The sequence below is a fragment of the Astyanax mexicanus genome, chromosome 1, assembly GCF_023375975.1.
Source record: "Astyanax mexicanus isolate ESR-SI-001 chromosome 1, AstMex3_surface, whole genome shotgun sequence".
NCBI classification, from domain to species: Eukaryota; Metazoa; Chordata; class Actinopteri; order Characiformes; family Acestrorhamphidae; genus Astyanax; species Astyanax mexicanus.
In genome coordinates, this window is record NC_064408.1 from 34,449,139 (window position 1) to 34,458,857 (window position 9,719).

General features: G+C 39.0%; 1 protein-coding gene across 1 annotated transcript; it reads right to left on the bottom strand.

Annotated features, from left to right (window-relative positions):
* Positions 1 to 2,296: 2,296 nt before the first annotated feature.
* On the bottom strand, positions 2,297 to 7,857 carry LOC111195003 (collagen alpha-1(X) chain). The gene is made up of 6 exons (XM_022680818.2): positions 7,589 to 7,857; positions 7,365 to 7,448; positions 6,763 to 6,846; positions 6,608 to 6,670; positions 6,377 to 6,499; positions 2,297 to 2,838 (listed from the first exon to the last, which is right to left on the bottom strand). The coding sequence occupies exons 1-6, from the start codon at positions 7,779 to 7,781 to the stop codon at positions 2,549 to 2,551; spliced, it is 837 nt and encodes a 278-aa protein (XP_022536539.2). The 5' UTR covers positions 7,782 to 7,857; the 3' UTR covers positions 2,297 to 2,548.
* Positions 7,858 to 9,719: the final 1,862 nt, after the last annotated feature.

The window sequence follows — 9,719 nt, forward strand, 5'->3', positions numbered from 1 at the left end:
AATTCCTCTATTGGATTTAAAAATGGGGAATATGGTGGAAGGTGCAGCACAACAAATTGGGGATTGTTAGTGAACCAGTCATTGACCAGAGCTGCCCGGTGGAAACGTACATTATCCCAGATGACAACGTAGGAGGGCTGCTCTAGTTCTTCTTCCTGTGGGAGGTTGAGGAGATTTTTGAGTTCATCAAGAAATGATACCAAACGAGGAGTGTTATAAGGACCAAGTTGTGCATGGTGATGTATAACCCCACGGTGACCAATGGCAGCACACATGGTGATGTTTCCACCACGCTGCCCAGGGACATTGACAATGGCACGGTTGCCAATGATGTTCCTCCCCCGCCGCCTGATCTTATGCAGGTTGAACCCTGCCTCGTCAATGAATATATATTCATAGGGAACAGCACTGGCATCTAGTTCAAGCACTCTCTGGAAAAAAGGAAAATGACCATATTAGAAAAAAGGCCAACCTAGACACACTGAGGTAAACAGTGACCTGTCCAAAAAGGGTACAGAAAGGGTGCTGTACTCACCTGCAAATATTGGCAACGTTGCTCCTTCACATAGTCAGAGTTGCGCTCAAATGGAACACGATAAACTTGCTTCATACTCAGCTGGTGACGTTTTAAAACACGGTCGATTGTGGACAGGCTGACCTGGTCAATGTTCGTGAAATGAACATTGTCTTCCAGGACTCTGTCCCTGATTTCCCTCAGGGTAATTGCATTGTTTTCCAAAACCATGTTTACTATGGTGGTCTCTTGTTCAAGTGTGAATTTCTGGTGTCTGCCGCCTCTTGCTGGCCGTCTTTCTATTCTGATAAAAGTATATATACACACACATTATAGGATACGCATTTCACTATATTGCTACATAAATGTAAAGACAAACATCGTACTGTAGTGCACATTTCTGTGAATACTACAGTAAAACCATAAAGTTGTTACTTACCTATTCTCTTCTCTAAAAGCCCGGATAACTGAGGCTACTGTAAAGCGGCTCAAATTTGGCTGGACTCGACGCCCAGCTTCAGCCATGGTTAGGCCATGATTTATTACATGGTCCACCAATGTTGCCCGTATTTCATTTGAAAGAATGCCTCGTCTTTGCCTTCCTCTTCCTCTTCCTCGTCCTCTTTGGCCTGCTAGGCCTCCTCTTACTCTGACTCTTCCTCTGTGCTCCTGTTGCTCCATCATCTCGCCTTACACCTGTATCAGTCTCTTGAGGCCTCTTTTATACTCTGACAAATGATTGAAACGTTCTGCTAATTAAGTTTGCACAGGTGCAACTTGTGTGAGACCACTTGGTAATTAAAGGTCACCTTCCGTCGTTTTTTCTTTCATTTTAAAATGTCTAGTTGTGGTCTCTAGTATGAATGAATGACATGTGAGCCGTTTTTGTAAAAAAAAAAGTGCTCAGGTGTCTCTGTATAGCTCTTTTTTAATGGACTGTTTTAGGGGTGTGTCCAAAATGACCGGATTCCAGCTTTGCTCATGAATATTCATACATGCAAACAGCATGCAAATATCTCTCCTCTGATTGGCTAGGAGCACTGCGACGCCCCTCCACCGCTCTGCCGCTCACTGCCTCCCACCTCCTAACTGATGAGCGGTGATGTTGCGTCGCTTCAGCTCCGCCTCTGGGAGTTTCTCGAGCCAAGGTGGGCTGGTCTGTGAGTTTCTGCCTACGTAGGCAGAAAGATAATTCAAAATTCACCCGTTTTTCGGAGGGGGGGAGGGGGGATTTATTTGCTTAGCTCCTGCAGACAATGGGGGCTGCAAAACAGTTTAATGTGCAGGTGTACACATTCAACTCGGAGAGACCTACTGTATTCCACAAAAAACAAGAAAAATCGGATTTTCGCGGAAGGTGACCTTTAAGGTTTCTTATTTGAGGGGCAGTGATTCTTAGGTGACCAAGGTGTTCTAAATGATGAAATTTGTATTTAGCGATTTGCAAAGCTGTGATTTAGAATGATATTTGAGTGAGAACATATAAAATTGTGTTTAGAGTTTAGCAGTTTGGAGTCACAATGTTGACACATGAGCTTCATGTTTTTGGATTTGTGTGCATAGTTCCACATTTTTTGTGTAAACATTTGGGAAAAACTGTAATACCTGAGTTTGATTGAACACAGAAGTCGTATACTATTTTTTTTTTTTTACATTTTTTTTAAACAACATAATGGAATTCTGTCAAGGCTGTCCAATATACATACAGTACGTATTCAGCAGTGTAAGTAAAAATATGTATGTTTTTTTTAAATCAGTTCTTTATTGAAAGCATACAGTTATACAAAAACCCATACACAACATAAACTTGTTTTTTAAAATATCTATAACCTTTAAAGACAAGAACATCATCCCCTTTAACAGACATAAAATCTCTCCACACATCTAATAATATTTATTTTGAAATTGATATTATTTTGATAAAATTTTGATATTATTTTGGTCTAAATACAGAAAAAGAATGCAAATTATTTCATCACAGGTTTAGATTTATTTGTAAATTCAGAATTGTGTAGATCTTGTTTCACAGAAGGATCAGGAGTTCATAGGGAAGAGAAGGAAGCCGCTGAAAATATTGCGAGTGTAGGAGTCTTCATACAGACGATAACTACTTGGGAGACGGACGGTAACAGCGTCTCCTTCAGAGAGATGTATGGCGATGCCTCCAGAGAAGTGTCTAGGGTATCCATCATTATTGTATTCAGATAGGTGAGTCAGCCTCTCCTGGTTTCTGTAGAGACTTACACCTGAATACTGACCATTGGCTGATCCACAGGCGGTGAATCTGAAATAGTAGATGCCTGCAGTGGGAGCTGTGAAGACTCCTGAAACAAGAGGTGACCATTAATAACCTGCGGAATGAAGTTCTGATAACGTTATTATTCATAATTAGGTTCTACCAACATTGATATCCCAAAGGCCTGTCACAAAAACAAATATAACAATTATTTAGTTTAAATAATTGTGCTTAATTATATTGTCATTTTGAGGGTGTTTTATTATACTAATATAAAGATCAAAACAATAGAATAATAATAATGCACACTGTAGCAAATGTATATAAGTTTACAGGAAAATGGATTTCTGTTAAATACAGAACATTGCTGCCAGGCCTGTTGCAACAAGGCAAGCAGACCAATCAATTGCCTACGGCCGAAATCAATCTGGACTGGGGCCCCAGACAATGACATTAATAAAATTAATTAATTGAATTAGGACTATTGTTACAAATGGTGTAATGTAGCTGCAGGTAGGCTAGCAGCAACATATTTTGGTAATGTTTCGGTCAGCTACTTGTCTGGCAGTCAATGCTAGAACCAAACTAGAACAGTTAGTGCAGCTTTTTTTGCACTGGCTGGTAATATAGCGTCGGGTTGGTTTAATAAGTGGTTGTTCGGTGCATTTTGCCTGGGGCCAACAAATGCCTCGAAAATACAGCATGGACGTGTCCCCCAACCCTCACTTACTATCTGTGTGTATTCATGCCAACCAGGGCCACATTTCTTTGGGCATTCAGTTACATTTGAAATGATGGCTGACGGTCATAAGAGCACATTACCATTTTCTGTACTGCAAAGTGTGACTTTAATCTGGCTGAGAACTGCATTAAAGTAAAGATAATCTACCCTGAAAAAGCATAGATTAATAATATCAATTGATCAATTGAATACAAATATAATATATATGAAGGTTTTCCTACTAGTAATAATGTTCCTCAATTTTAACTGAATAACAGAGGGAAGGTAGTAGGGCTGAACGATTAATTGCATTTAAAACGCGATTCTCTAACCGCACTGGCTGCGATTTGACTGGTCACGTGACTTGGGAGCGAGCCAAGCCGAGGACGAGCAGAGCATACCCGAGCAGAAGGCAGGGAGGTGGAGAAGTGAAGCCAACACAGCGCACTTTAGGGCGTTTTCACACCAGCACTATTTGGTTCGGTTAAAATGAACTCTCGTCCGTTTGTAACTTTAGTGCGGTTCGATTGAGCAGGTGTACAAACAGTAATCGCACTGGGGTGCGGATCAAAAGAACCGGACCGAGACCAGCTAGAGGAGGTGGTCTCGGTCCAGTACCAAACGAACTCTGGAGCGGTTCGCTTGTGGTGAGAACGTGATCCGGTCTCGATCGGATCCAGCTATTAAATATAAGCCATTTATTTGAGCTAAACTGCTAAAAAAGCAAGCATAGTTTAAACTAATATATTAGCTAGATAACGCTAATTACCACAGCTGTGAACATCAACACTGTGTCCATGCACGCGCTGCATTCACTGCTCTGTTTATTATGTATAAATCTGCGCTGCATTCATAGCTCACAGCCGCGTAACTCTGTTTATTATGTATAAATCACTGTAAGAAACACTGTGTTTGAAAGTGCAGTGTTTCAGCGTTCAGTGTTAAAGCACAGATATTTGCGCTGGAACACAAAATCTTCTCGCTGTATTTACTTTTTTCGTATATTTATATTTAATGTACTCCCATGTCAGACAGCTCTGACCAATCAGAGGACACAGGCTGCTCGCGTGGTTTATTGATGCGCATTTTGGTGCGTTTACATTTATGCCTGTGGGAAACCAGACCGAACAGAGCGAGAAAACGCTCCAAGTAAACAAACTCATTAGAAACAAACTACAGGTGTGAACACGCCCTTGTTGCACAATGGCTTCAGGCTCGAAGGAACACATCAGTTGTGTAGAATTACTTTGGCTTTAAAAAAGAAGATGCTGCTCAACGTCAGGTACTGTGCTAAACGTGCCTTGCTACTGTTGCTACGACGCGAGGTAACACTACAAACCTTTTTCAGCATTTAAAAAAACACCACAAAGCCTCGTGTGGTATTTGCAAGGCTAAAATGCCAACGACCAGTGCTGCATCTTCAAATACAGAAAATAACGAGTTGGTTAAAGCAGATTCTCTTTATGTTTTTTGCACTTTCATTTTTCATGATGTTACTAGCTGGAGAGCAGTAAGTTAAATTTTGTATATCTATTGTTTTTCCTAATTAAAAAAAAATGGTGAAAAGGAAAAGCTATTTATCTATTTATTTTTCTATAAAAAAAAACAAATGATGAAAAGGAAAAGCATAGATTTTTTTGCTTTATTGTTATCTGTGCTTTAAATAAATCTGACATTGTTTATTATTAAACAGATTGATTTATTGCTTCTGTTGTTGAAAAATACTTGAGAAGACAAAAAAAAATCGCATTTTAAATCGCAATCGCAATTTATAGATAAAAAATTGCAATTAGATTATTTTCCAAAATCGTTCAGCCCTAGAAGGTAGCCCTAATGCAACACTACACACTGATGGTGAGTTATGGGTGTGCGGACATTATTACAGGAGACAATTGAAAAAGTATTATGCTGAAATTCAATGTAGAGTAAAACAGAATAGGACATTTTTACAGTGTAGATATCTTTTTAAAGGTCACCTTCCGTCCATTTTAAAATGTCTAGTTGTGGTCTCTAGTATGAATGAATGACATGTGAGCCGTTTTTGTAAAAAAAAAAGTGCTCAGGTGTCTCTGTATAGCTCTTTTTTAATGGACTGTTTTAGGGGTGTGTCCAAAATGACCGGATTCCAGCTTTGCTCATGAATATTCATACATGCAAACAGCATGCAAATATCTCTCCTCTGATTGGCTAGGAGCACTGCGACGCCCCTCCACCGCTCTGCCGCTCACTGCCTCCCACCTCCTAACTGATGAGCGGTGATGTTGCGTCGCTTCAGCTCCGCCTCTGGGAGTTTCTCGAGCCAAGGTGGGCTGGTCTGTGAGTTTCTGCCTACGTAGGCAGAAAGATAATTCAAAATTCACCCGTTTTTCGGAGGGGGGGGGGGGGGGATTTCTTTGCTTAGCTCCTGCAGACAATGGGGGCTGCAAAACAGTTTAATGTGCAGGTGTACACATTCAACTCGGAGAGACCTACTGTATTCCACAAAAAACAAGAAAAATCGGATTTTCGCGGAAGGTGAGCTTTAAAGCAAACAACAGCAAAAAAAGTTTTAATTATTAATAATATTCAGGTGATGGTTCTGAAATATAAATAAAATAGAACATTATTTTTAAACAAAGCTTAAACCAATATTGATTTTATTGGGCTTTCCATGGAAAAAATCCTAGTCGATGTTGAGGTCAGCAAAAATGATTGAGGTCATAACCATATATTGTACAGTAAGCTGATAAATGTATTGTTGTGACAGAGTGAATCTCCTTTCTACTAACATTGATATCCAGAATGAAGTTCTAATAACATTAATGTCCAGTATAAGGCTTTAATAACAGTAATATTCAGAGTGAATCTTTAATAAAATAAGCTTGTAGGTGGTGAAAACTGGGTTATTTTATGTTGGTAGTTTTACCTGTGCTTGGACTGTAAGCTCCTCCAGTGTTTGTTAAGACTTTAGTGTAGACCACTACACCAAGACCACTCAGAGGTCCGACAGATGCAGACAGCCCTGCTGAGAACACCACCTGCAGTTTTTCTGAGAACACAGAGCGGAAGCCGGAGTCATGAGAACATCTGTGTGTTTATAACTCTGTGTGTTTACAGTATACTGGCTTTAAAAAAAACCTGAAAACCACTAGTTTACCTGTGATTTCCTTCTTTAGAGTCTTCAGATAACCCTCAGCTGTAGACGCTTTCTTCTTCAGATCTGTTAGAAATGAAACACTTTAGAGACAGGCTGATGTATTCAGCGCTGACTGTGTTCTGTTACTGCAGTTTTGGAGGAGTTTAGTGTTTTACCTTCATTCTCCTTCTTCAGTTTCCCCATTTCAGCCTCAACATTCACCAGTGAGCTTCTTATTACAGACACCTCCGACAACTGTGCTGCAGTTATGAGGACAAAGACGAGGATCATAAAAAAAAAAAAAAAATAAGAAAGATGAGTATGGACGTGATTATAAACTATTTTTTATTATACATAAAATGTTGACATCAGGAAATTTAAGCTAAGGCCTTCCCAGTGTGGACAACTAAACATGTACATCTCTGTTAATGGCAGCAGTGTGTAGCTTTTATTACTCTATTACTCTATTATTATTTTTAAGTTTTATAAATGATACTGTATGGATTTATCACTTTCCTAGATTCTTACAATAAGTTGCCTGGTTTTGTTATGGCACATACAGAAGTAGTTTGAAAGTGGGACGGATAGTTAATTTTTCATGATATTGTATGTGCCTGCTATTCATTCATTGAGTTTCTGCTCTGCTAAAATGAATTTTAATTGCACACATTTTAAACACTTTTATAGCCAAAAGTTATGCATGAAACATGTATTTTCAAGAAAATATGTCATAATACATAATATACATAATACACAATAATACATAATACATCATTACCTGCCATTTCTTTCTTTAGGCTCTCCAGCTGACTCTCAGTTTGCCTGGAACGTTTGATCTGTCTGGTCATTTTGGTTTTCAGGTCTGGGAAATAAATAATCAGGTTTGATTAAAAAACTTTGAACTATCTCAGAATCTGGTAAAAGTGGAATAACCAGTGGACAGTTTCAGTTACAGAATGTCTCAGTGTTGGGCTAACAGTCTCGTGTTACAGCAGACCCTACCTCCGTTCTCCTTCTCTATGAACTTCACCTGAGTCTTCATCTCAGCCAGCGCGGTTCCTTGCTCGTACAAAATGTTTTTCAGATCATCAGAGCGTTTTAGTGACTTCGGATCAGCTGCAGCTCGAGTTTGTTGCAGGCTGATCTGCAGCAGCAGCAGCAGCAACAGAAAAGTAACAGTCACTGTTCTCTTCATCTTTACTGCTGTTCTCTCCTCCTGCAGTGTCTCACTCTCATATTTGCTCTTCTTATAGACCTCCTGCCATCATCTCTTTACCCTGTCACACCTCTTTACTTCCTCACAGACTCTATTTCTAAATAAGGCACTGATCATTAACACCACTGACAAGGGGCTCTGTAAATCTTCTGTTGTGTTGATTTCGTGTTAGGATAGCTAATAATGCATGTTTTATCACCTAATGTGAGAGATCTTTTAATGTAGAAATTAAGACATTTATAATAACAAATACTCAGATTGACATATTGTGCTACTAAATGCTGTCAACATTAAACAAGAATGATTATTTTCAAACCATTTCACTTTTTTATTAGTACTTAAAGGAGATAGACACTAGGTAACTACATTTAACCATATTTCAACAATTTTGTTAAACGTTAAGGAACAACAATAACAAGCAGATAATACAGTTTGTAAAAGCAAAAGAGAGTGATTACAACTAAAGCAGCAAAAAAAAAGTCACAAAATTAAAGTAAAAAATACAACTATTGATGGGCCTGAACATTCTATAGACTTTGATCTTCATATATGTATATTTAGCTGCTGTTTATATATAGATGATGCGTAAAAAAAATAAATAAATAAAAAACTCACAGCTGGATTTAAATGGCGGATAAGCATTACAGTGTTAAAAAGGGTCTGTTGTTAGAGCTGTAAAATAAAAGCCCAAAACAGCAGAGGGCGCCACCACCAGCAACCTCTACAGTGCAAAAGTGAAGCTATAGAGGCCATACCACAAGATGCAGAACATTGATCAGTTTCACACATTGAAAAAAGGCCATTTGCAAAGAAATAACAGTTAAAAGTAATGTGGGTGCACTTAAAACCCTCTAATTTTCCCAAAAATCGTTTGTGTGCCTTTCAATCCAGTGTGCCTAACACGAAGTCTACCAGTCAGGTTGTAAGGAGCAATAAAGCCACTCCGCTTAAGTACAGCACAATACTTCAGTTTAGTTCTCCAGCACAGGGGCTGGAGTAGCATTAGCACTAGCCGCTAACCTCTATTTCCCCGTTCAGAGGTGAGTTTTATCGGCCTGTAGCCTGCTGCTAACCCCAGCTAGCACTGCTGGAACAGCATTAGCATTACCACTCCAGCTCTTTTGCCGTTCAGAGGTGAGTACTGTATATCGGACTGTAGTCTGCATGTTTACCGTGTTAAAACAAGCTACAAGGGACGAACCGCTAGCTAATATCGCCCTGGTTTACTGGAATACTCAGGGATTCTCAGTGTAGCGCTGTTGGGTGGCATTAGCTAATAACTGCTAGCGGTTAGCCTCTAATGCTAATGCTTCTGCCTGGTGAAATTAAAAAATCTAGGTTTACTATAAATAAACGGAAGCGCTTTACTCACCCAAATAAACAGTTTTCAGGAGAGAAATCTATGTAGAGCTCTTTTAATTGGATTTTTTTCATTATTATTATAGCTTTGTTTACTTAGCTTAACTTAACTTAGTTAGCTATCCCCCCTCCACCACCCAGCAGCGAGACCTGCTGAATTAGAAGTTCCTTATAGTGTCTCCTTATGTATGTAAATAGGCTAAAAAAAAAAATAACACGGTCATTGATAGTGCGCCTTACATTACGGTGCACCCTATAGTGCCAAAAATATGGTATATAAATTGGAACCCTGTTATGAGGTGCTAGCAATGCAGCAAAGGGTGAATTTAAATAAATGCAGGACCTTTAATTCACTTCAAGTTACTTTGTATTTTCAACCTGCTTTTTTTATAAAGTTGTGCAACTTGCATTTGATGATAAGGAAGTTAATCTTGGTTACAGATCATTCCAACTCATTTCGGTTGGCAACATTTCTTACAGAGACTTGCTTAACTCAAAAGTTACAAAACATGTAATGTTGCATAATAATATATAGGAATCATCTGTACAGACAAGTTA